This window comes from Mchenga conophoros, linkage group LG17 (assembly GCF_057382185.1).
Source record: "Mchenga conophoros isolate Kocher_MC1m ecotype Shallow Benthic linkage group LG17, M_conophoros_male_GT1.1, whole genome shotgun sequence".
Lineage (NCBI taxonomy): Eukaryota > Metazoa > Chordata > Actinopteri > Cichliformes > Cichlidae > Mchenga > Mchenga conophoros.
Window position 1 is genome coordinate 3,065,545 of NC_140542.1, and position 27,992 is coordinate 3,093,536.

The following is a 27,992-nucleotide window of genomic DNA, read 5'->3' on the forward strand; positions in this document are numbered from 1 at the left end:
AGAAACAGATTTTTATATAAGCACAGAAACCGGCGTTCATGGAGCCCACTGCTTGGCTCATCCCTGTTTACCATTTGTGCGTGACTGCGATTACATTAAGCAAAGGAAAGACGACTCGTCCTCTATTAGTGGTCCTGCACCGCAGAGTCTGCATCCAGCTGTTCAGAGTCTACTGGACAGCACTCAACAGTAAGACAGAGCAGCTTTTGTCTGTTTAATCTTAATAAGGAACCAGGCAAATTGGAGTCACAAGCATGCAGAGTGTGCAGAGAGTTTCAGGCGTATGAGGGCCGCAGCCATAAGTCAAGTCAAATCATGATCCAGGCAGCTGGTCTGGGGAAGTATTAAGAGTATTCTATCACAATATGGAGAACTGGCACTGTTTGCTGCTGCTGTGCACACTGAGTTTAGAGCTTTCCTCTGGAGGAGTTACAAAAAATGATGATGACATCGACCTTGTCAGCTTTTTGAGAAATGTCTACCCCGAGCCGTTCATCATCAACCGAGACTTTGAGATAAACTCCGTCGAGGAGCTGGGACGCCCGGGGGACCCTGCAATCATACAGCAAACCAAGGACAAACCTGTCACTCAGGATACAGATGGGGCTGCTGGACCAGTGGTGATAACCAAAGATGGCCAGATCAAGGGGATTACTGTGGATAAGGCCCATGTATTCTATGGTGTTCCGTACGCAAGTCCTCCTGTTGGGGCTTACCGCTGGAAGCCCCCCAGACCTGTGAGTCCTTGGCACGGGGTTTATGATGCCTCCTTTCCCAGGGCCGCATGTATGCAATTCTGCAGTAAAGCTATCACTGAGGAGTGCCCTAAGAGTGTAGGTGTATTACAACCTTGTATTTCTTTATATCCTGCTACGATGTTTTATATCACTTTAATGTTACAGCTTGAGGTTATTTTAATTGCTTCTGTTCTGCTGCTTTGTGATAATACATAGCTGTTGTGATTAATAATAATAATAATAATGGATTGGATCTATATAGCGCTTTTCAAGGCACCCAAAGCGCTTTACAATGCCACTATTCATTCACTCTCACATTCACACACTGCTGGAGGCAGCTACAGTTGTAGCCACAGCTGCCCTGGGGCAGACTGACAGAAGCGAGGCTGCCATATCGCGCCATCGGCCCCTCTGGCCAACACCAGTAGGCAAGTAGGGTAAAGTGTCTTGCCCAGGGACACAACGACCAGGACAGAGAGCCCAGGGATCGAACCGGCGACCTTCCGGTTACAGATGCGATTCCCAACCCCCTGAGCCACGGTCGCCCGTAATGTGCTGACATGCTAATTATCATAAAATGACACTAACAGTATAACACTGAAATTTTAATTTGCATAGCCTTAGTGCACGCAAACTTTCACATGTCAAAGATATTTCATATCCAGTTCAATTAGACTGGTTAGATGCAGCAGGTGGATCAAAAGAGCTGCCACTGACAGTGTGATGAAGCCATGGATGCTAAATTCTGTACTTAGAGATGAAACCAATTTCATTAGAGTAAAAGTGAACAATCCAGCCCAGTGAAAGTCGTTAGAGTCCATGTTGTAAGGCTCACGTCACATGGAGCGGCGTCACTTTATGAGGCCATTGTTAATAAATTATATTTAGCAAAAAGATTCTCAAAGTGACAAATATCTATAAATAAAAACCTATGTATATTTGTTTTTTATATATTTAAATTGTATTTACAGAATACAATTTCCAAACTAGTACAGTTATTTACAATGAGGGAGAGCAGTTATGCTACTTTGCTGTATGCCAGATTTTTAAGGACAGCTGATAATAATCTTGTGTGAGTAGAAACGTAGTCAAAATCCAAATGTAATTTAAGTTAGCGATATTAAGAGTTTTTAACAACATGCTCCAGTTATCCATCTGTTTGTTTAAACCGGCAAACCTACCAAGACTATTAACAATATCTGTGTATATAAATAAGAACTATGTCCTTACACTAATACAATAAGCTTTCTGAATCAACTTTCTGTCTAAATATGATTTAAAAACATAACAACAACAAAAAAAAGTGCCAGCCACTTAAAATAACTGCAGAATGTATGTCGGTAAAATGACAGCAGATAACTGAGGCGATGAACAGTCTGCAGCTCAGGAGGTAGAGCTGCTCATCCAATAATTGGAAGGTTGGTGGTTCGATCTGGCTGAGATCACCAACCACCAACCAAGATACTAACCCCAAGCTGTTGCACAGTTGGAGTACGAATGTGTGTAAATGGGTAAATAAAGTATGTTATATAAAATGCTTTGAGTGCGCCAGTAAAGTAAGAAAACATCATATAAGAACCAGAACATTTAACAAAAAGTGGAGAATCCAAGCACTCGTATATGCAGCACTGGGACTACCTAACCTCTGAGAAATTCAACTTTATTAAAAACAACTAACAAACAATATCAATAAAATTAATTCAGAAAATGTGAGTAAGCAAACTGAGTACACTAACCAAGAGACGGTGCTCAAAGGGGACAAATGTCCTTATTCAGTCCTAAATAAGGTGTAAGGAGTATAAGAAACCTGCTGTGTGAGCCTACTAATTAGTTTGTACCATAAACACTAAATAAATAATTTATATTCTATCTGCAGTTTTTACCTTTCACCTGGCTGGCAATTGCCTCCTAACTCGTATCCATGTATCCATGTATCCATGTATCCATGTCACACACGGCCAGAAGTATTAAATTCAAAAGAAAAAAACAAAACAAGATAAAAGTGACAACAAAAAGTGAAAAATTGAATGACCTGCATCCTCTGTCTCCAAAAAGGTCAGTGAGGATTGTCTCTACCTCAACATCTTTGTACCACTGGATGTGGACTTGAGCTCTCCTCTGCAGAGCCACCTGCCTGTCATGGTTTGGATCCATGGTGGAGATTTCATTGCTGGTTCTGCCTCCAAGCCTCTGTATGATGGACGTTTCATTAGTAACTTCACCCACAGTGTTGTTGTAAGCCTGGAGTACCGACTGGGTAAGAAGGATTACGTTTAAATGGACCCATTAGTGTGTAACAGCCTGTGTATTTGAATCTCAGTGCCTGTGTCACTCTATGATCCCACGTCAGATTTCACTGTGCACACAGGGATAAAATTCAGATGAACTTTAGCAGTGGACGTCTCAAAGGCAACAACAAGAAACTCGTGGAATCACTTAGTGAAAATAAGAATTTACTTATTATAGAGAGCATGTGTGCGTCTGTGTGTGTGAGACAGTACGAGCCTGAATAATGCTTGTGTGCCACTTTAAAATGGCCGAGCCTGTTGGTAATTACTCTGCTTTCCTGCAAGACTGAAAACAGGAGCTCTGATATGTGAACAGTAATTTGGAGCTCGGAGGAAATGAATGTCTTGCCTGAGTCAATTACGTCTTGTTGATCATGTGAAATCCTGCATCATTAAAGGTGCATTTGGGTTCCTTGTGTCGGGAAAAGATCCTCACACATCAGCTGCAGGGAATTATGGGATCCTGGACCAACAGGCAGCTCTTCTTTGGGTCCAACAGAACATTGCTGTGTTTGGAGGGGATCCCGCCAAGGCAAGCAAGCACACAGACACACACACACAGACACACACACACACACACACACACACACACACACACACACACACACACACACACACACACACACACACACACCTAAGATAATTATTTTAAAATGAGGCATTTATTAATAAGGTGGGAATAAACATTGTAAGAAAACAGGACAAAAGAAGAAAAAGGGGAAAATACTGAGAGAATGACCACAGTGGGGAAAATAGTGAAGCAGTTGCTTCCAACAGTTAAAGATACTCATTGTAAACTTTATGCTCAGAAGCTCCGACATATTTTCTCAAATTCATAAAGTATAAACATTTAAAGAAAAGTATAATCTCAGAGGGAAAAAAAGGAAACACATTTCCAAATTTGATAACTCACTTGGTTTGGTTTAGACCAAAAGTTTCATGCTATTTCCATATTTAATTCTTGGACTTTGCTAGAGTAACTTTTACAGTTTAAAGTCATTTTTGTTTATCTCCTGTCAAATGCAGCATCTTAATTAACCTTCTACTTAAAGCATGCTATTTGAACCTCTTCCACTTTTCTTTTAATCCAACTTTGTTGTGATTTGTTGCCCTTCACAAACAACAGATTGGAACAGCATTCAGGTGCCCTTAGATGGCCATTTTAAGGAGATCTGCTTTCAGTGACATCATCTGACATCACAATTCTTACCTTTTTCTGTCCTTCTGTTGTATACCTGCTGGTGTGGTTGGGATAATTGTCCTCTTGTAAGACCGAGGCCAAGCTTTAGCTGTCAGACTCACTTTTCTCTAGAATACTTTGGTAAACAGGAAAGTTGACTCAATAATGTGTCTGCAGAATAAGCCCAAATCATCACCTCTCTACCACCGTGCTTGACATTTTGTTTGAGGTTTTTATGCTGATATGCTGTGTTTTGTTTTGTTTGGCAAAAACAAACAAACAAACATGTCAATGTCCATTATAGCCAAATATCTGCACTTTGGTCTCATCTGTCCAAAGGACGTTGATCCAGAATTCTTGTGTTTCTTTTTCAGATGCAACCTTCCAATACTTAGCCATGCAACCATGTTCTTTTTAGTGAAAAGAGACTTTCTCCTTGCAACTCTTATATTCCTTTATCATTATCATATTTACCATGCTAACTGAGGCCTGTAGGGCAATGTTTGTGGCCCACTATTGTTGATGCTGTTTATCCTCATATATACCTGAATTATCCAGACCAGCAAAGCGCCAGAACTTCTGCTCTTATAGCAGAAGTTTTTTGCTGATGAACAGTTTGATGCAGTTTGGTGCATTTGATTATCAGCACCGGTCTACTTTATAATTTCACTTTCTATGGGCATGCTCAGTTTTTCACAAACGTCTTCTACATTTTGGCTTAATTTAATTTTTGTTAAATAAATAATGACATGGTATAATATGTCCTCTTTTGTTGCTCATCTGAGCTTATTTTATTACCTGGTAAGGAACAGGTTATTTCTGTTACACCCTGATTGTCATGGATCGCTGTGTGGCAAGCAGGAGGGGGACCCAAATGCAGAACTCACAGACACGGGGATGAACTCGAGAAACACAGCTTTAATGCTGGCACGGCAGAACACAGGAAATACAAAACTAAACTGGGAAAAGTAAACTAACACTCTCAGGTAGACACAGGAAGATCCACACAACATGAGGGAGAACGCGACGCCGAACAGAGGGAGACGCAGACAGAAATACACAGAGGGTTAACGAGGAAAGTGGGAACACACGGGGAACACAGCTGACACAGATAACCATAACGAGACAGGGCGGGGTGAACATAACACTGACGGGAGACGGGCAGAGTCAAACAGGAAGTACAGAGGTTCAGACAGGAGGAGAGAGCACGGGGAGAACACAGACATAACAGGCTGGGGAAAACATGGAATAAAACACGAAAGGGGACAAGGGCTCATGAATACATAGAGGGGCACACAGGGGGTGAGAGTCACAAAGGGAAAGCACACAGGGAACATCATAACAGGGCAACTCAGGAAACAGAACCTAAACAGGGAACTGAATACAAAAATACAAGAGAACTAAGAATACTGGGCCAACACGGCCCAGGACCATGACACTGATAAGTTAAGCCTTTCTCAGGTCAAGCCAACTCCAAATTACAAAGTTTCCTTGAAGAAGCAAACTTGCTTTTCTTTCCAAGCTCCTTAGACTACGATCACCTGGATGTAGATGTCGTACATTTACTAAGCCTAACTTTCATTGTTCTGTTTGTATTTCGTTTGATATGAAATTAATATTTTTTGCAATATTAACAGAAATTAAGTTAAAGAATTTTAAGTAGCGACATTTTTTTAAAATCAGGTCACAGTATTTGGGGAGAGTGCAGGCGCTCAGTCGGTAAGCCTTCACCTGATGATCCAAAGCAGCAAGCCTCTGTTTAACCAGGCCATCCTGCAGAGCCTGCCCTTCTCCATCCCTCTGAAGACCAGGTGAGGAACTAACAGCTCAGGGCAATACTGGGCATGGATGTGAGATAGATGCATGCTTTGATTTAAAGCTGAGCATTAGATTACGTGAAAGATCTTGATCACATTTCAGGATGACTTCAAGCTGAAATGTAATTTTCTTTTTTTCTGCACATCTTTCCCAGACATGATGCCCTGAAACTGGGAAAAGGCTTTGCTAAACAGACGAACTGCTCTGTGAGCGACTTTGTCTGCCTGCTGTCTCTCACTCCGCAGGCCATCCTGGCCGCCCAGATGAAAACAAGTAGGACGCCACAAACCCCAGATTTAGAGCAACACTCATTGCTGCCCACATATTACATAAGGAAGCAGGATATAGTATATTTGTCTGCAAATGACTGTGAAAAACATGTTCATAGTGAGATACTTGTAAACAAAATCATTATGACTGAACAATGAGCCTCTAAAGGGGCAATTAGAGTAATTTTACTGTCTAACAGCAAGGAATAAATTTGATATATCTGCAGGCCCGACATTGTTATTGATCTGTATCACTGTGATTACATCATCGACAGCAGTTTTCAGGATGGATGAACTCACGGTTATAGCTTATAATTGAGGCAGGAAAATGCACTCTGGAGAAGAAGTTTAGCTCCCTTCCTTAGACAAACAAATCACATTAATAGGCTTTTGAGTTTTTATAACACTGCATACGATGCATTGCTTAATATACTTTTCTCCCTCTGTGTTTTAACTTGCCAATCTGTTTTTGATCCCAGGTTCCAAGATTTTGAACCCATTCAGGTTTCTGGAGGTTTTTGAGACGTGGGGTCCGTATATCGATGGGGAGTTAATCAAAGAGCAGGCTGTCACTGCCTTTCAAAAGGGGCACTGGCAGAAAGAAAAGCCAATACTGCTGGGTAAGAGCAATAAGAGAAACCACATTGTATTATTACTGTTATTATTCAGGATTTATATTTTATTCTCTCAGCTTTCTGCTTAACTCCCACTGGTTCTTGTTATACAACTATTTGATATGAAAATTCCGACATCATGACAAAGCTGAAGGCAATGTTTGATTTTTAAGTACAGAGACAATCAGAAAAGCCATTGGGCAGAAGAATCACAGCAAGTCCACAGGCAACACAGACATCTACTTGTTTCTTTAGAGTAATGTTGTTTTCTGTCCTGCAGGTACAACGTCCGAGGAGGGGGTTCTGTTTGTGTATGGGGTCTTCAACAAGCCAGTCTCCACAGTGGAGTGCACCGTGTACATCACAGCCATCTTTAAACAACACACCCTACAGATCCTACACAAGTACCTGCCCCTGTACAGGGATGCTGACCACAGAAATATGCTGGCTCAGGTAAGAGGAGTTTAATACCGTCTTTTTAGTGTTAGTATTGCTCTTAAATTGGAAAAGAGTCTTTCACATGGCTGGGGAGGAATTTCGGCCTGCTTTTGTTTTGCAGAATTTTGCAGACGTTTTCAAACTTGAATGACCCGTTTAAAGCCCTGCTAAAGCATTTTGGCATTTCCTTCAGCACTTTCTGGCAGAGAGTCTTGTCTTGTAGCAGCCCCGATCATCACACTACCACCACCATGTTTGACTATTTGATATTTTTTTAATGAAATGCCAGAGATTACTGGACACAAAACTTGAACAAAAGTTCATTTTTGTCCCATCAACCCAGAAAATATTTTCACAAAGTCTTGGGGATCATCAGTTTTTAGCAAATGTGAGTTGAGCTTTTATTGTTCTTTTTAGTAAGCAGTGATTTTCGTCTTAGAACACAGATGCCATTTCTGCCAAGTCGCTTTCTGATTGTAAATGATGAACACTTTGACCTTAACTGAGACAACAGAAAACTGCAGTTGTTTAGATGTTGTTCTCAGTTCTTTTGTGGTCTCCTGGATGAGTTGTGTTTGTGCTTGGAGTCATTTTGGAGAGAACTTCACCACTGTTCAAAGTTTTCCTCCCTTTCCTTGTAAACTTTTCCAGAATGTTTTTCTCATCTATTCTCAAGTTTCCTCAAAATATGGCATGATGGTGGTGTTTCTTTGAGATTTTTTACTTTCTCACCTATGACTTTAGATAGCTTCTATCCCTCATTAAACGAAATCATCATTTAAAAAGTACATTTTGTATTTAGTAGTAGTAGTAGTAGTATTTATTTATTGTCATTGTCAAGAACAATGAAATTGCGTTTGGGGCTTCCATACAACCCACTATCTTTGTCTAATATTTATATATGCAAAAAAGAAAAAAAGAAAAAAAAAGAAATAATCTAAATGATCAAAATTTACACCTTTTACCACTTTAAATATATAAAGTGCACCATACTGGCAAATATTTAAAAGTGCCAGTATGGTGCCATATTATTAGGATGCAATGTTTGACTTTAAGCCTCAGTTTTATATAGGTAGGGCTGGTGTGCAGTTTAACACTGAAAACAGGTCAAATGTAGTCCACATGTAAAAGAAGTTCAATTTCTGGTTTGAACATGCTGGTTGGTGCGTAGGTCCTCTCTGTGCTAGCTTGTTAGTTTTTTCAACAGCTCTCATGGTTTTGATCTCTATCTCACACACTCATACTTAACAGGTGGAGAAAATCCATGTCACTTACATCGTCTTGATGCATTCTCAATCATCCAGGTAAGTCCATCTGGACGTAGCGTTTTCAGTTGGAGAAACATTTTGTCACTCATCCAGGTGACTTCTTCAGTCTCAGCTGACTGCAGGTTTCCAATCTTATATCACATAAATGGCCCCATGAAAAGTGGCAGGTTAGCCTCCTTAGACTGTGAGATTTCCATCAGTAATGGGGGACATCTAAAAGCTGACGTGTACCGGAAACCTACGCATATGGGTCAGTATTTAAGGTTTGACTCTCATCATCCACTGGAGCACAAACTGGGCGTCATCAGGACGCTACAACACAGAGCAAACACCATCCCCACTGACACAGCAGCCAGGGAGGCAGAAGAACATCAAGAAGGCCCTGAGTAAATGTGGTTATCCCAGCTGGACTTTTGTCAAAGCTGGACAGGCACCTAAAGAAAGCTCCAGCCGATCCAGGAGAGAAGGACAATCGCTGCCTAAGCAAAAACCTGTAGTGATCCCATATGTGTCAGGAGTATCGGAGCAGTTGAGATGCATTTTTTCTAAACACCGGGTCTCTGTGTCTTTTAAACCCCAAAACACGCTGCGCCAAAAACTGGTCCACCCCAAGGATCGGGTCCCCCGACACAAACAGAGTAACATAGTGTACGCTGGTAAGTGCAGGAGGATTGCCAGGATTTATACATCGGGGAAACCAAACAACCTCTGGCGAAGCGGATGGCACAACACAGAAGAGCCACCTCGTCAGGCCAGGACAGAATCAACCTTTGGAGACGTGTCACTTACAGCTGTTTGTAGTAGTCTTTTTTTTCATACCAGCAGCATGAAGTAGCAGATTTAGATCAATAATTATTCATGACTGCTTAAATTTCCAGCGGACACTAATTTTATGATAAATTGCTTCAGATATTTGTAATGGTTAACATGATGGTTGGTAAGCAAACCAACATTGTCTGATGTTGGCATGTGCTAGCATAAACGTCTTTGTGTGCTGTGTTTATCATTAATTTTGATGAGGGAAAAATGAGAAAACCCCCGAGCAGTATTCTGGCTGCGATTTTGATGAATAGTGTAAGGTGTCAGCCTCTGGGAGCGGGTCAGGAGGTGACACCTATTTAGTATTCAGTCACAGCTGACTGTGCAGTGAGGCTGTCCTGCATTTCTTCGTGAAGGGTGCTTCTTCACAGGACCGGGGGTCAGTGCAAATATCCGAGCATTGCTGGGAAATGTATTTTAAAGAAGCTGTTTTGAATTTTTCCTGCCATGCTACTGTGATTTATTATTGCTGCTCCTATATAAAGAGGAAATGTTTTCCCTCACTCATTAAAAGTGTAACCCCTAGCCTCCATTGACAACCTTGAAATTATGACAATAATTATGGTTGCCTGCCAGAGACAAAGTTTTGAAGAGACCAAAGGCTAATTATCTAGAGTCCCTTGCTTGCATTTCCTCTGCCACAGGGTGCACTGGTTAACACTTGAAGAAGAGTTCACAGAAATAGAGAAATATTCAGTTCACAGAAGGGGAAGTTTCTGAAGCATGCTGCTTTTGATCCGACAAATTGCATATAATTAATATTCCTCCGTTTGCTGTGGCTTCGTTTCTATCGTTGTTCTATCTGGTGGCTGTCAGGAAAGTGTCAGGGAGCTTTACATTCAGCCAATAATTTGCAAGAACCTGCAGAGCCGAACATCTCTACAAACCTAATGCGCTGTCTGTGTTCAAGAAGTCAAACAGCTTATGTAAAAGAAAAAAAGGATGCATTTACATAATGAGCTGCATCTGAAGAGGTTTTGTTCTGTTCCATTCCTCCTCTTGCTCACAGACTGAACAGTAAATCCTCACACACACTCTGCCACACACATGCATCAATAACTACTCATTGCGTGGCTGTGTGAGGCAGGACATCACGTATGGATCGATAACCCTCCTGGCCAGTGCTTGGTGTGTAATGAGGACCCAGCTGTGTTGTACTGTCTGCCGCCTGTCTGTGTGTAATGAGTGATGGGAAACTGAAAACAATTGAACTCTTGCTGCTGAAGTTGGTTTGAAATAAATGTTGCATTTCCTTATGACCAGACTGAAAAGACAGGAAGATTTCACCATGCATCAAACTTTGGCATTATAAGTAACCTTCCAGATTTCAGTGGAAATCAAACAACATGCTTTAACGCTGCCTACAGAGGGAGCTACAGCTCCACTGTCTCTCATTCAGTATTTTTTTTCTCACCTCCATCATTTGTATGGGTGAATCATTGGGACCACCTGGAGTCAGGGAGGTTGTCTGCTTGAGATTCAGCTTGACTAAGAAGCAACTCGTCTCTCCTGAACATCTACAATGACAGGGGGGACGAGCTGAGGAATCACAGATGAAGTAGAGGACAGGCTTCCAGAGGAGGAAGCAATGACTGGAGGAAGACACCCTGTGTGTATTAATGCGAGTAGAGTGAATAACAAAAACATCTCTTAGAATGACGTACTCTGATTGGCCTTCAAAATGATTATAAGATTGTAAACTCCATAAAGGTACAATCTCTTGCAGCCTGTGTTATACTGCATCAGCTCAAACTAAGTATATAAAAACAACTGTCACCTGAGTGTAATCTTAAATAATGTCATAATCACTGATGTTAAAAACTGTAATACGTTTGCTACATGTAATATGAGCAGTGTTAGTCATTGTGACTGACCCACAGAGAATTAGCTGTTGACTTTGCAGTTCCCCACTGAGTGTTTTAGCATCACTTACATCATTGTTTTGGTTCCTACGTCCAACAGCTATGGTTTAGTCTCACTGATGTCATCAACCTCATTTTCAAGTAGCTGCTTTCAGAGAGGGAGCTTTAATAAATCCAGAGTAAATAGCCTGAGGTATACTCAGCACTATCTGTCGGGAGCAAATAAAGTCAGGAACTAGCTGGCAAACATGCTGGAGATTTTTCCAGTTAAAACGCCAGCTATTTCCAGAAAGACTAAACAAAGCAAAAAATGAAATATCCAAAGTCAGAATGTATCTGTCCAAAAATCAAGATAAACTGCAATAAATACAAGTGCCAGATTGAGATTAAACATGCAGCTAGCCAGCTTTTTATCTTGCAATATGTAGTAGTACCATTACTGGTAGCATGTTTTCCAAAATTGTGGCTTTGAAGCAAAACGATACTGAGCCATGGGGGTAACTTCGACTTACTGAAAAGTAAAATATATATGTTCTACCTTATAAATAACCATCATCATATTTGCAATAATTCAGAATGAACTATTAGAGGTATAATTGCCACAAAATTAAAGAAGCATACTGATGACATGGCATCAGTCTTGTTTTGCCATTTTGAGCTGCGTTTTTCACACGTGTGACACTAATGTTTAGCGTTTGCTGCGTTTTTACTAACTGGAAAGTTTCTTTTTCTGTCCAAACGTATGTTTGGAAGACTTGGTTCCACACTTCAGTCTCAGTATGGTGTACAGAGGTTAGCACTGTTGCCAGCTAGAAGGTTTTGGATTTCTGATCTTCCAGCAGTGTTTGTTGAGTTTTCATGTTCTTCATGTTTCACTGTGGCCGTCTCAGGTGATGTTCTAAACGGGCTGTAGGTGTAGATGTGAGTGTTTGTGGTTATGTGCTGCCTTTTCCCACCCAAGGAAAATCATGCAAAACATTTTTACCTTTCAGAAAGATGCATTTATTGCTTGAATTTAAATCATAAACACCAATAAAACCAGCAAACCTCATATATTCCTTAGCTATACACATGAGGAAAATGAAGTACAACCTTACAGCTTCTATAGGAATCAAGAGGCTGATAATCAAAGGCACTTCATTAGTTGATCATTAGCATCTGTGCCCACTTCTGCACTGAAGCAAAAGATTTGCTGGTCTGAAGCAGTCAGGTGTGTCTTAACTCAATAGCAGAAATGATTTTTCCAGCAAATTCACCCCAAAGTCAGATTGTGAAATGCTCTGTGAAACATGCACCTCAGACTTTACAGGTCTGAGTTAGCATTTCAAATATAAAGTTCATGGCAGTGCAGGACTCTTCTTTCTTTCAGCAGGTTTCTGTCACATTTTTCAATTCAGAATGGAAGGTATCTTCCCCCAGGGAACTCCAGGGCGGTCAGGAGGTGACACTGCTGGATATATTTAATATTCAGTCGCAGTTCACTCTGCAGCAGGGAGTTGGTGAAATTACAACAGGAGCTTACTCTTCCACGTACACACACTGTGTGTCTTTATAATAAGTTAATATACTGTGTTGTGTTGTTTGTTGCGTTGCGGTGTGTCATATCGTGTCGTGTTGTGTTATATGTAGTGCCGACGTAGGACAGTTTTCCAATTTCATTGTACTACTGTACTATGTGTGACTGTGCAATGACAATAAAGAGTTATCTTATCTATAAATGCCACTTTTCCTGAGGCCCGCAGGGGTCAGCGCAAACCAGTCACAGTGGAAGCAGATGTGGAGAGCTCAGCTTTAGTCCTACAATTTTTATATTTATGGAGTATATACATTTTCTCTGCATTAGACAAACACAGTATTTCTGAGTGCATTTTGAACAATACGACTAACATAATCAACTTCGTTCCCATTGAAAACCCCACTAACCAAGTCTATGAGCTCTGTGACAAGTCTCGCTATGGCAGAATTATAAACACCTCTGCTGTCCTAAGGAAAAATGAGACTTGATTTTGTAAGCGAGGGAATTTCAGCTGAATCACTGACAAGCTCATCGACTCTGTGTGAAGTGCTGCCATCACTATGAGCAGTTTCAGTAAAGCGGCAGCTTCTGTCAGACTACTAGAAATGACGTGGTACAGATTTTTATGTCTGTGAAGGTTCTCGGTCATCCAGGTCATCGTAGTCCAAGGAGCTTGGAAAGAAAAGCGTCTGGAGGTTGGCGAGCAGCCTCCCAAAGAGAGAGTGAAGGCCAGAGAGATTACAGGATCTAGCTTTTATACTCCGGTCATTCCCACCGCTCATGTGCTGTTAGATCATTAACGATCTGACCAGTGCTGCGGGGAGGGAACACAAAAGGGCCCAAACAGTGCTACCAGGCCATCACGCGCCCACCCATAAAAATAGGGCTTAGACAGCCATGACGTTAGTTAACATTTTGCCAACACTTGAAGTTGTATTACTAGGACACAGCCCTTGATAATGCATCAGCCAAAACATTGTCTGCTCCCTTTATGTGTCAAACTTCCAGATTATATGGCTGAAAGAAAAGGCACCATCTCAAACGCTGATTGGGATTCTGGGGATTCTGAAGAAAATGAAGGAAGGTGAGGCGATTGTGATCTGTGTAAACTAAAACAGGATTCCCCCCTGCCCCTACATACACTTCAAAATGTTGTAGAGCCCATATTAAAGCCGATGCGCCCTTCTCCACTATCGAGTAGTTCATTTGGTATAATTTGAACTTCTGGGAGAAAAAACTGACAGGAAGGTCCACTCCATCCTCCCCCTCCTGCAACAGAACAGCTTCGGCTCCCACCATACCAGTATCTACCTGTAGTTTGAGTGGCTTATCCATGCAGGGAGCCGCTAGAGCAGGTACAGAGGAAATCAAAATTTTCACTTCCTGAAAGCCTTCCTGACAAGGCTGCGTCCAAAAAATCGTAAGCTTGTAGCCGAGAAGGTTAGAAGCTACAGTGGAAAATTCTTACAGAATTATCTGTAGTAGCCAACAATCCCAACAAAGCAACCAAGTTACTGGGTGACTCAGATGTCCCTGTAAAATGGAATCGCCAGGCGCGCATTGGTGTAACATCCTCTGCACCACTTGCACAGACATAATAAGGCTTTAACAGGTATGCATGAAAAAGTGATTTCCTTCTGTGGTTGGGAGTAGCAACCAGATGATTTCGATCTGACACCTGCCGCAGTGTCTTCCAATCATCCTGTAAAACTGCTAGTCGACCCTGAACAGTGTGACCACAAACCAATTAATTTGGGCTGAACCCAGTCCCAGCCTGAGTAACTTCTCGTACCACTAGCATGAGCCAGTCCCTCATTGTTTTGGTTTCTATGTCCAACAGTTATTGGTAGGCAGTCCCTCCTTCCAGTCACGATCCACTTCTGTACAATAAGCACGCAACAGGACTTCAAGGTTTGGTGAAACCTTTCGATAGCTCCCTGACTTTGTGGATGGTAAGGATTGGACTGGGCATGTTTTACCTGAAGGAGCTTCAATATTTCTGTGAACATACTTGATGTGAAATTTGTCCCTCGGTCACTCTGAACAATCTTTGTGATACCAAAAACCGAGATAACCTGTGACAGGGCTTTAACCACTGCTCTCTGGTAATGTTGGGTATTGGGTAACCAGCTGCGTAGCGAGTAGTTAAACACATCACTGTTAATAAGTACATATTTCCTGCCTTTCACCTGGGTAACGGCCCCACACAATCAATCGGCAAATGCTCAAAAGGTAGGGCAGCACGGTGGCACGGTGGTTAGCACTGTTGCCGCACAGCAAGAAGGTCCTGAGTTCAATTCCACCATCAGGCCGGGGTCTTTCTGTGTGGAGTTTGCATGTTCTCCCCGTGTTTGCGTGGGTTCCCTCCGGGTACTCCGGCTTCCTCCCACCGTCCAAAGACATGCAGCTTGTGGGGATAGGTTAATTGGATAATCCAAATTGTCACTAGGTGTGAATGTGCGAGTGAATGTGAGTGTGAATGGTTGTCTGTCCCTGTGTGTTAGCCCTGCAACAGACTGGCGACCTGTCCAGGGTGTACCCCGCCTTTCGCCCTATGACAGCTGGGATAGGCTCCAGCCCCCCGCGACCCTGAAAAGGATAAGCGGAAGCGAATGGATGGATGGATGGATGGGACATAAAGCACACCCAACATGCTCCTCTGACCATTGACGGAGCGTCTGTGGAGAGAGTGAGCAGCACCAAGTTCTTGGGTGTGCACATCACAGAGGATCTCTCCTGGACGTACAACACCACAGCACTGGCCAAGAAATCACAGCAGCGTCTCTTCTTTCTCCGCAAACTAAGAAGAGCAGGAGCACCAGTCCCCATCATGCACACTTTCTACAGAGGCACCATCGAGAGCATCCTGTCGAGCTGCATCACTGTGTGGTTTGGAGCCTGCAATGCGTCCTGTCACAGAACCCTCCAACGCATAGTGAGAGCTGCAGAGAGGATCATTGGTGTCTCTCTCCCCTCCCTCCAGGACATTTACAGCACCCGTCTCACTAAAAAAGCCCTTTGCATAGCGGCTGGTCCCACGCACCCAATGCAAAGCTTCTTCAAGCTGCTGCCGTCAGGGAGGAGACTGCGGAGTCTCCAGGCCAGGACCAGCAGACTGAAGGACAGCTTCATCCATCAGGCTGTCAGGAAGCTTAACTCCCTTCCGATTCTGCCCCCTCTCCCCTCTCTCCTCCACGGTCTCACTGAACTCTGTCATACACACACACACACACACACACTCTCTCTGACTCACTCACTGGCCTGCACCAGTTACCAGTCACTTTGTGGAGCATTGGACTGCCATTACCTCATAAGACTTTGTTGTTACACTATCTCTTACCATATATTACTAAATCTCCATTTGCACTATTTGCTTATTTGCACTACTCTGCCTGGTTTACACCCAATGTCATTTACCCTTACTTGAATATTGTATATTGTATATTGCATAGCTTTCTTGTTATACGTAAAATGGTATTGTAATTATTAAAATTTTTACTTTTTAATTATTTTATTTGCATTTTTTAATCACTCTCTTATATTTAAATGTTCATTGCTATTTCATCTAGGGTTTGAGAGTAACGAAATTTCTATTCTCTGTATGTCCTGTACATGTGGCAGAATTGACAAATAAAGTTGACTTGACTTGACTTGACTTGACTTGACTAAAGGTGCTCAATTGCTTGGTTGGGCTTTCCAATCACTTGACAAATGTGACCTGTTTTAATGAACAAGGAAATGAACTTTTTCAGTTTTGGCCCAAAAAAATGGCAAAGGACTCTGTCATAAGTTTTCTGAACACCTAAATGTCCAGCAGTGGAATCATGAGCCGTCTTCAAGACATCCGCTCTAAGTTTATGTGAGATGACAGAAAGCATGTCCCATTAAAGCTGGGCGTACACTGTGCGATTTTTGGCCCATTGTGAGCCGATTTTTCAGTCGTGCGACCGTTTTGGTGATCGGCCCAAGTTGATATACTGCTTAACGATGGTGGCCAAGAGCAACTTCACCCTGTACTAGCTCTAATGACAAAAACAGATGATGTAACGGTACAGTCATTACATTTCAACTCATACCCAGGACTTTAGAACAGCAACCAGTATCAATTTCTGAGGGCAACACTGGGATAAATAAATGATAAATCCAAAGCACCTCTGTCTCTAAGAATGTTTACAGCTATCTTCTGGTCATGACCCACCAATGAGACTAAACCTGCAGATACGTATGGTCTATACCCTGGGTCAGTGAACTGGAAATCCAGTGGATTTCTTTGAATAATCCCAGGAGTAATCGCAGACCTAGTGTGAACCTGCACAGCAGCTATTACCTTATTCCTTTCAATGGGGGCAGCCAAAACTGCAAAGGCAATGTTTCACTGAACGAGTTCCCTGTGCAGATTTAGCCTCAGCCTGCAACAAAGGGCACTCATTTTCCCAGTGCCCTTCACCTAAACAGTAATTGCATGTCCTACTTTAGTTTCAATTTGCGCTGGTAGAGTCTTGTTTAGTAATTGCATTCTGTTGGCCCTTTCTCCCAACTAACAAGACAATCTCCCTGCTTCCAACCACAACCTCCTTTGATTGTCAAAGTAAACTCATCTGCCAACACTGCAGCATCAGAAGCATTTTTCACTTTCTCCTCATTCAAGTATGTAGCTACTCGTTTAGGAAGAGTGGACCATAACTGCCCAGCAAAACAAGCTCCCCCAACTGTTCAAATGTACTTACTCCAGAGGCAGACCACTGTCGTATCTTAGCCAACCTCTCAAAATGCAATAAATAAATAAATAAATATTGTCATAAGCTAGTAGAGACATCAAAAAGTTCTCTGAAGTCTGGTGAGCTAGTCTGACAAGAATCAGGAAGCTGACCCTTAACCAGGTTTAGTCTATAATGCTCTAAAGTTAGTGAGAGGCACACAGCAAGCTAGAGTTCAGAGTTTGGTCTTGAGCTTGTTTTTGTCCTACAGCACAGTGTGAACAGTACTTTTTGGGGTGCACCATGATGAAAGAGCAAACCTGACATGCCTAAGCTGAAAAAGCTTTGCCTAGTGAGGCCAAAGCTTGGACTGTCCTGCAGTGTGCTTTATACAGAGTGATGCAACTTGGGTAGTTGTTTCTGTGTGATTTCTACTGATGACTGGAAAAATCTCATACTTGGGCTCTGACGTAGATGCTGCACCTCTCCTCTCTGGTGCACCTTGAGATGTTTTATCAAACAACCTGAATAAAAAAGAGCCATAACCTATTTTTTACTCCCAAGCTTGGCATTTAAGCAGATTGCTGTTTGCTATCTGTCTTTTGTCTTCATCTCTTACTAAAAAAAATTCCCAAAAGGAACCTTATCAGGATGTTAAAAAACCCCAAACATTATCTCCAGACACAGAACAATATATTGAACACAATCAACTTTACTGAAAAGAGGCAAGGGCAAGTTATTCCAGGGGTAGAAGATGAGGATCGGTCTGGGTGGAACACTCTAGGTCTCAGAAGTGGTATTTACCAGATGTCATCATGTGGTCACATGTAGGAAATAAAACCACAAAGGTGGAACTAATAGTAAAACAGAAGGTGGGATATTAGGAAAAAACAATCTAGTATCAGCAAATGGTCCAGCATTACATGACTGCTTACAATGGAAGTGGCCCAGCTCAACCATTCTGGAATCTCCAGATAACATTAGGCTTAAGGGTTCCCAAGAGAAGAACTCATTTAGGAAAGTGGTGGAAAGAGCTTCCTGGTGGCTGTGGCCTAGGAGAGATGTCAAGGCCTGGAAACTGTATGGAGATGAGTAGTGTTCATTGCTGAACAGCCAACTCATGACCTCAGTGGCCACATTTACTGAAAATGGTTGTGATATGCCTTCTCTTATGTAAATAAAAATGTCAGTAATTGAAATTGAAATGTCCTTTGGTAACATGGTAATTTTGCATTGTTCCCTCTTTTGCTGCCACTGCTCCTTCCTTGGACGACTTTTGATAGATACTAACCACCGTATCCCACAAAAGCCGGAGCTTTGGAGATGTTCTGCCCCGTCTTCTATCACAGCTTGGCTCCTGTCAACCCAGGTCAAATCTTTACACCAGCCCATTTTTCCTGCTTCTAACACGTCAACTTTGAGGATAAAATGTTCACTTGCTCCCTGATATATCCCACGCACTAACAGGTGCCACAGTGAAAAGATAATCAGTGTTATTCACTTCACCTGTCAGTGCTCAGAATGTTGTGCCTGATCGGCATCCATAGATGAATACGTTCAAATGCACAACAGTTACTGAATGGAATTTTTAAAGCATTTGTTCTTTCTGAACATGACAATAATCTGACACTGGAGAAAAGAAGCGTGCCCAAAAACAAGAACAGATTTTAGCAACGAGAGAGCAAGTTGGACGGGGGAGAGAGAAGAATAGAATAGAATAGAATAATCCTTTAATTGTCCCACAAGGGGAAATTTGGGTGTAACAGCAGCGATAAAGACACATAAACAAACAAACAGTACACAAGACACAGAACAGAAACATACACAATTTTTACATACTTACATCAAGGACAGTGGTTACCAAAAACAGAGTACTGTACCGTTATTGAATTAAATACAGATAAGAGGCAAACCCAGGTTGTAGTGTGAATCGGTTGATAAAATAGTGCCAAGTTGTGAGGAGAAATTCTTTTCAAAAGATATAATAAACATAACTTGTGCTCGTATTGCCTTGAATGTGTGAGACATGATCATAAACCTGTGTGGCAAAAAATAAATAAGTAAATAAAAAGAATTGAGTGAGAGAGACAGAGAGTCCCGTCAAAGTCAGCAAGTTGTTTTCAGCTTTCAGATGTTCAGCTGTGTGGGTGCAGGTTGTGTGCTGCTGAAAAAGACACATTGGTTTCTAGGTAACAGGCAGGAGAAGACAGTCTACCTTCATTTTCTTTGCTTCTTTTTAGCCGAGAGGGAACAACATTTTCGCTGCTCTGCCCTTAGCCCATCTCTTTGTAGATGCAAGGCTAATTAGTTATTCTTTTTCTTTTCTACACACGGCAAACTCCACAAGAATCGCAATAAAGTACCGACTTGGATGTTTCTTTAATTTTAAATCAGATTGGTTGTTTTCATTTTGTTTCCAGGCTTAATACTATTCAATACTAGTATCTGACTAGTTAATTAATATAGAGCTACATATCCAGCATATGGAACATACAGCCATGAAATTTGTCCATACTTAACCTTAACCCACAGGTTATTATGGCTTTAAGCAAAGGGTAGGCAGTAGGCATCCATCCATCCATCCATCCATCCACCCACTTCTGTTTCCCCAGTTCAAGGTCATGGGGTGAATTGAGCCTATCTCAGCTGTAATATGGAGCGAGACAGACATAGTAATATAATAAGAATATGGTAATTACTAGGGTAATCTTTGTGTGTGATCTAAAATGAGTTGGCAAATTTGCAAAAAAGAATTCAGAAGGGAGCAAATATTTTACACTGCACTGATGGGTAAAGTGCAGAAATAAAGTACTATTTGAAAAGCTTGAGTGGTCATAAGTAAATGACAGTTTTCGCAAAGGTGGGCTTACCTACCTTGACATGACCCTTGCCAATGTCAAACTTTAGGTGAGCATCATAGATGTGAATGGTGGATCTGACTGCAAATCTAAAGGACTTTGTGGTAGCAACTTGTCACTCAGAAAGCAGCACCCAATAGACACAGTGCTTTTCTCTAAGCCGTAAATGGTAAGGTGAACATCGAGCTTTACTGAGATTTGAAATTCACAATTGAGACTACAGCAGAGGGCCAGAGACATGAGTGCGAGTTTAAGGCAATTCATTAGTAACTTCACTTTGAAGAGTGAGATGATGATGACCATTTATTGTTCCAGAAAAAACTGTTTGATGAAGATTTGATCCATTACTGTAGGAGGAATATTGAGTGAACTGCATGTCAAGCAAAAGACTTGTTTTACAATTTTGAATAACGTCTTTCATACACATATAAACCTCATCTTATCGATTCTCTTATCGACTTTCATTAGGTTGTCAGTGGCTGCACTTTGAGAGTGGCCACCATCGTTAAGCAGCATATCAAAGACATGACATTCATGTATTCGTTCTTGTTGTGCATGCTGTATGGTCAAATGTTTCTGCATGTTCAAGGTATTTCAGCTGTTTGTTATGATCAGTGTTGGCGTTATTGCTCAAACAAGTAATGTAGTGCACATATTACCCGGAACACTTAAGTGATGCAGTTGTTACAAAACAACCTGAAACGCATAATTGTCAGCTAACAATATAAACCTATAGACTACAGTTCCACACACTCCCCTGGTACATTTCCTACAATGAGCAGACTATTGCACAAGTTCAGATAGAACCGATAGGCAAGCAATTCAATTCAATTCAATTTTATTTATATAGCGCCAAATCACAACAAAAGTCGCCTCAAGGCGCTTCATAGATACAGAGAAAAACCCAACAATCATATGACCCCCTATGAGCAAGCACTTTGGCGACAGTGGGAAGGAAAAACTCCCTTTTAACAGGAAGAAACCTCCGGCAGAACCAGGCTCAGGGAGGGGCGGCCATCTGCTGCGACCGGTTGGGGTGAGAGAAGGAAGACAGGATAAAGACATGCTGTGGAAGAGAGACAGAGATTAATAACAGATATGATTCAATGCAGAGAGGTCTATTAACACATAGTGAGTGAGAAAGGTGACTGGAAAGGAAAAACTCAATGCATCATGGGAATCCCCCGGCAGCCTACATCTATTGCAGCATAACAAAGGGAGGATTCAGGGTCACCTGGTCCAGCCCTAACTATATGCTTTAGAAAAAAGGAAAGTTTTAAGCCTAATCTTAAAAGTAGAGATAGTGTCTGTCTCCCGAATCCAAACTGGAAGCTGGTTCCACAGAAGAGGGGCCTGAAAACTGAAGGCTCTCCCTCCCATTCTACTTTTAAATACTCTAGGAACAACAAGTAGGCCTGCAGAGCGAGAGCGGAGCGCTCTAATAGGGTGATATGGTACTACAAGGTCATTAAGATAAGATGGGGCCTGATTATTTAAGACCTTGTATGTGAGGAGCAGGATTTTGAATTCAATTCTGGATTTAACAGGAAGCCAATGAAGGGAAGCCAAAACAGGAGAAATATGCTCTCTCTTTCTAGTCCCTGTCAGGACTCTTGCTGCAGCATTTTGGATTAGCTGAAGGCTTTTCAGTGAGTTTTTTGGACATCCTGATAATAATGAATTACAGTAGTCCAGCCTGGAAGTAATAAATGCATGAACTAGTTTTTCAGCGTCACTCTGAGACAGGATATTTCTAATTTTAGAGATGTTGCGCAAATGGAAGAAAGCAGTCTTACATATTTGTTTAATATGTGCGTTGAAGGACATGTCCTGGTCAAAAATGACTCCAAGGTTCCTCACCGCGTTACTGGAGGCCAAGGTAATGCCATCCAGAGTAAGAATCTGATTAGATACCATATTTCTAAGATTTTCAGGGCCGAGTACAATAACCTCAGTTTTATCTGAATTAAGAAGCAGAAAGTTAGCGGCCATCCAGGTCTTTATGTCTTTAAGACATTCCTGCAGTTTAACTAATTGGTGTGTGTTATCTGGCTTCATGGACAGATAGAGCTGGGTGTCATCTGCATAGCAGTGAAAATGTATGCTATGTCTTCTAATGATACTGCCTAAGGGAAGCATGTATAATGTAAACAGAATTGGTCCTAGCACTGAACCCTGTGGAACTCCATAATTAACCTCAGTGTGTGAAGAGGACTCTCCATTTACATGCACGAATTGGAGTCTATTAGATAGATATGATACAAACCACTGCAGTGCAGTACCTGTAATACCTACAGCATGTTCTAATCGCTCTAATAGGATATTATGATCAACAGTATCGAACGCTGCACTGAGGTCTAGCAGGACAAGCACAGAGATGAGTCCACTGTCAGAGGCCATAAGAAGATCATTTGTAACCTTCACTAAAGCTGTTTCTGTGCTGTGCTGAGCTCTGAAACCTGACTGAAACTCTTCAAATAAACCATTCCTCTGCAGATGATCTGTTAGCTGTTTGACAGCTACTCTTTCAAGGATTTTTGATATGAAAGGAAGGTTGGAGATTGGCCTATAATTAGCTAAGACTGCTGGGTCTAGAGATGGCTTTTTGAGTAAAGGTTTAACTACAGCCAGCTTGAAGGCCTGTGGTACATAGCCGATTATTAGAGATAGGTTGATCATATTTAAGATCGAAGAATTAATTAATGGCAGGACTTCTTTGAGCAGTTTTGTAGGAATTGGGTCTAAAAGACACGTTGATGGTTTGGAGGAAGTAATTATTGAAGTTAACTCAGAAAGATCAATTGGAGAAAAAGAGTCTAACTTAATATCAATGGTACTAAGAGTAGCTGTAGATAATATTACATCTGTGGGATGATTATTGGTAATTTTTTCTCTAATGATAAAAATTTTATTTGTGAAGAAGTTCATGAAGTCATTACTAGTTAACGTTAAAGGGATTGTTGGCTCAAAAGAGCTCTGACTTTTTGTCAGCCTGGCTACAGTGCTGAAGAGAAACCTAGGGTTGTTCTTATTTTCTTCAATCAGTGATGAATAGTAAGATGTTCTGGCTTTGCGGAGGGCTTTCTTATAAAGCAGCAAACTATTTCTCCAGGCTAAATGATGATCCTCTAGATTTGTGACACGCCATTTCCTCTCCAGATTACGAGTCATCTGCTTTAGGGTACGTGTTTCAGAATTATACCACGGAGTCAGGTACTTCTGATTTGAGGCCTTAGTTTTCACAGGAGCTACAGTATCCAGAGTCGTACGTAGTGAGGAGGTGAAATTATTAACAAGATAATCGACCTCTGTTGGGGTAGCGTTCAGATAGCTGCTTTGCTCTGTGTTGGTACAGGGCATTGGAGATGATAACAGTGGGTGGATTATATTCTTAAACTTAGTTACAGCGCTTTCAGAAAGACATCTACTTTGATAAAGTCTACTCTTCACCGCTGTGTAATCAATTATTGTAAAAGTAAATGTTATCAGGAAATGATCAGACAGGAGAGGGTTTTCAGGAAACACCGTTAAATGTTCAGGTTCGATGCCATATGTTAAAACAAGATCTAGAGTGTGATTAAAGTGGTGGGTGGGTTCTTTTACATTTTGAGAGAAACCAATTGAGTCTAATAACAGATTAAATGCCATGTTGAGGCTGTCAAGCAGAACAACAATTTCAAGGAACTAAAGTACTAGGAGCTGGTCCTTTACAAGAACCGGTTCTCTATTCCCATGCCTCATAAAGCTGATAAAAAGTCCAGGTTTGTGAAAGTCATTACAAATCATCCTGAGAGTGTAGATTTGCCAAATTTCATTATAGTTCAGGCACTAAGACAATTTTGTGCCAACCCACCCATGGGATGTCTGATTGGACTTTGGTGGTACTATTAGTAAGGTTGTGTTTTCTGGAGTTATATAATTTATGTTTTACTCCAGTCTTATCTGATCTTAATCTGCAAAAACCACAAAGATCAGGTGGTGTTACTACAGGAAAAACAATGCTGATCATCAGAGTTAGTGGGTTTTATCTTCATGCAACATGCTTGTTTGTAAAACATTTAATAACAAGACAATTAAGACATAAATAATGTGACCTCACCATCTCCCTCTTATTTTCCTTTCCTCAGATTGTTACGGATTTTGTCTTCTTATGTCCATCGAGGAGGTCAGCATGTGCTGGCACAGCAGCGGGGAGCAAGTTCTGGATGTATGTTTTTGACCATGTGATCTCGGACCGCAGTGTCTGGTCAGGTCTCACTTTCTGCTATGAGCATTCCTGCCATGGTGCAGAGCTGCCCTTTCTTTTTCATTCAGCCTCTGTGGCCAACTTCACCCTGTCACCGTCGGAGAAGCTGCTGTCCAATCGAATGCTGTGCTACTGGGGTGCCTTCGCTCACACCGGCGACCCTTCCTCCAGGAGCCAACAGACAACTTTCTGCCGGGAGCAGCGTCTGCCTATTTGGCCGCGCTATTCTGACACCAGTGGCTTTCTGGTCATGAACCTCACTGTGCGTTCCCATACGCAAGCTGGAACCAGAAACCATATATGTGATTTCTGGGACCAGCTGGGCATCTACTAGAGAGGGAACAGGCTGGGCATGCTGTTCTTTTGTTGAAACTAGAGTCAAAAGAATGGCTCTTTTCCCTGCATTGTTTTGTTTCTAAAAGTAGGATGTGTAGATGTCTGCTCTAGCTTTGCTCTAGAGTTAGTTAGTTAGTTAGTTAGTTGATGGAGTTTTGCTAGTTACTACAGTACTGCCCTTTTGTCTTTTGTTTGTTGCAAGTAAACCATGTATTTGTTTGTATGCGAGATTTCTTTTCTAATTGAATGCAAGTCTGCATGACTTGAATTGTTATCTAGGAGCAAAGCAGCCAGACGGTACTTTTTAGCTATATCAGTCACCAGACTGGATTATTACAACAATTCACAAATTCATTACCATAATGTTTGGTACAAAAAATCATTGCTTAGGGGGAATCCTGCTCATTCTGTTCTGTTGTTTATTAGGGATTTGCATATTTGGACTGGAGTGAAATGTCTTGTCAACTATGTGGTGTGGTCCAAAATATTTTTCTGCCCTGAAAACACATCACTGAGTTATTTCTGCTCACAACTTATTAGGACCTGCAGCCATGTGTTGTTCTAAGAGAAAAGCCTCCCTTTACAAAATGTTATGACTCATAAGACACTGACATCAAACACTTAGCCAGAAGAAAGCTGGTTCTATCTGGCAAAAGGGGAAAACGAATGCATTTGGTAACAGTGGTGAACATCAGTAGGACGATTGGTTGATTGAAGGCTAGTTTGGTTTCTGGGATCACGTCTGCTATGCAGGCTAATGTCAAAGAAATGCAGAATATCTCAAACAACAGGAAATTGGATTTATGTTGACTGAGCAAGTTAGTGGTGAGCTGGTGAACCATATCTTGCTGCCTATCTGTAACCAAATCCTTCCTGGAAATACTATTTACCTTATATAACCTGCGACTTTAAGGCAAAGTGATTGAAGATTAATTGAACTAATAATGCTGGTAGAGAAAACCACTGACCGGCATATGACAGTATGGTAAATACTCTACTTTAAATGTGGGTCACTGGAACTAACTGCCAGTCACAAAGCAATGGTAAAGAGGGAATTGTTGCATATGAGCCCTAGAAGGCAGCATGGTACTACTCAAATTTGGGCTGCCAGTGATGTTTTTTGCTTTTCGCACCCCCCTGCAAACCCCAGTAGTCTTGCAGTGGCACCATTTCTCACACGTCATTGTTATGCTCTCCTGGCTATTGTTTCTATCTTAGATTATTAAGTAATTAAGAATTAAACCCATGTCAGTCTCCACTTTATATTGTACCTTATGAGCCAGGTAATAACCCTAAAGGCCATCAGCAACACATCTGCGTGTTGTGAAAAGTAAATGGCTTGACGCTCTCAGCTAAGTCACTGACATTTTATTTGACATGTTATGTCAAAACAATTCAGTTATGATTCTCATCATATCAGTCTTGCCAGTAAGTGATATGGGTCCACAACGAATGCTAATCTAAATTTACATAAATAAGGGTACAGCTTGTCATATCATCCAAGAACAGAGGAGGCAGTAATTTGTGTGAAATAGTTGTAGTTTATGAGTTTTACGTTCCAACAGAAGTGGTTTGAAGTCTTTCAAATCCTTCACTTGATCTGGGAGCTTAACTGGCAAATGTCCAGTCATAAGCCTGCTTCCTTAGCCTTCAGGCGTTCACCACTCCTGTCTCTTTCTAGAGCAACTGAAGTGGCCTCTCTCCCTACTGGCACAAAGGCCACAGTGAATTGTCCTGTTTCCTTTGGGGCCAGTTTAATATATGCCACAGACACACACGACCATTTTTATTGGCTGTTTACACACGACTGGTAGCGCGCTGACACACTAGGGTGTGTTGAGGCCACCTCATTATCTCAGCAGACATTTACTTTGCTGTCATCCAGTATCAAAGCACGGCCCTGTCTGAGATGGCCGCACAGCTAATCAATTGCTGTTCATCCCAACACTGCGCCAAAGGCTGTGCTCACAGGCTGTCCCCCTCCCCCTAAAAAACCCTGCTGCTCATTATTGTGACAGCTGATAAGAGGGAGATGGAGTGAGAGCGAGAGGGGACAAACAGACACAATCCTTTCTGTTGCCTGTATAATTTAGAAAAGGTTATGGAATCAATGTCTGGCTGTCTCCAGCTCCAGATCAAGGTTGTTGGCTTTGCACAGACATTCCAATAAGATCTGATTATGGCCACTGCATTTGCAATTAAAAATCAGATGACAGCCTTCGCTGCCCAGTATGCTGCTTGGGACAGTTAGAATACAGCAGCACGCTGTCCACTGGCGTCCTTCTCAAAACAAATTGGGCTCGTTCAACTTTTAACCTCCTAGGACCTGGCGTCCCAATATGTGGACATCACATTTTGGGTTGTCTAGACCAAAATACTAATTTTTGCTCTACATGGGCCTGATATCCACTTACGAGGACGTTATACTGCCACTGTTCTTTCAAAATTTTAAATGAATGCCCTCTTATGTTGATCTCTTTTTTCTCAGAAACAAAAATCAGGTAAAAAAAAAAAATCAGATAATTCTTTGTTTTTACATTCATCAGGTCCCAATCAGCCCAAATAGCAGAGAGAAATTAAAAATGCATGCCATGACAAAGTTTGGGTCTTAGGAGGTTAAAAACAGTTTGACATAATAAGTGTATTATGTGTTCTTGCTTTCAGTCAGTGAACTGATTTAAAATGTATGCCACTCTCACATCTGTGTATACTGTTGTGGAAGTTTTCCATTAAATAAAGCCTGCAGACGAGCGGTGAGCGGTAGCTAACATTCTTTAATCAAACACACAAAGAACAGACAACCAAGCTTGATGAAGTCCCTGCATGACCACGGGACAGACGGTCAGCAGAGTCTCCCTGAGCCCAGCATGGCTCTCAGTTAAATACCTTCTCCAGGAACAAAAGGCAGGACACAGCTGTTTCATACCTTAAGGTTCACACTCCCTTGCTGCCTCCCAGAGTCCTCGAAGAGACAAAAGACTCTTCCTGTGGAGTTGTCTGCTTCCCCCAACTTCCTTACTACACCCCCACCATCTGTCTTACTGTA

The 27,992-nt window shown here is 41.7% G+C and overlaps 1 protein-coding gene across 1 annotated transcript; it reads left to right on the top strand.

Annotated features, from left to right (window-relative positions):
* The first annotated feature begins 272 nt into the window (after positions 1 to 272).
* On the top strand, positions 273 to 27,698 carry LOC146554881 (cAMP-regulated D2 protein). Its single transcript, XM_085252581.1, has 8 exons — positions 273 to 833; positions 2,793 to 2,994; positions 3,424 to 3,557; positions 5,889 to 6,016; positions 6,178 to 6,296; positions 6,772 to 6,912; positions 7,187 to 7,359; positions 24,492 to 27,698. The coding sequence occupies exons 1-8, from the start codon at positions 366 to 368 to the stop codon at positions 24,942 to 24,944; spliced, it is 1,818 nt and encodes a 605-aa protein (XP_085108707.1). The 5' UTR covers positions 273 to 365; the 3' UTR covers positions 24,945 to 27,698.
* The last annotated feature ends 294 nt before the right edge of the window (positions 27,699 to 27,992 follow it).

Coding starts and splice junctions, on each gene's coding strand:
- LOC146554881 (XM_085252581.1), top strand. CDS start 366: ATGGAGAACTGGCACTGTTTGCTGCTGCTGTGCACACTGAGTTTAGAG. Junction 6,017..6,177: donor TCCATCCCTCTGAAGACCAG/GTGAGGAACTAA, acceptor CATCTTTCCCAG/ACATGATGCCCTGAAACTGG. Junction 6,297..6,771: donor GGCCGCCCAGATGAAAACAA/GTAGGACGCCAC, acceptor TTTTGATCCCAG/GTTCCAAGATTTTGAACCCA.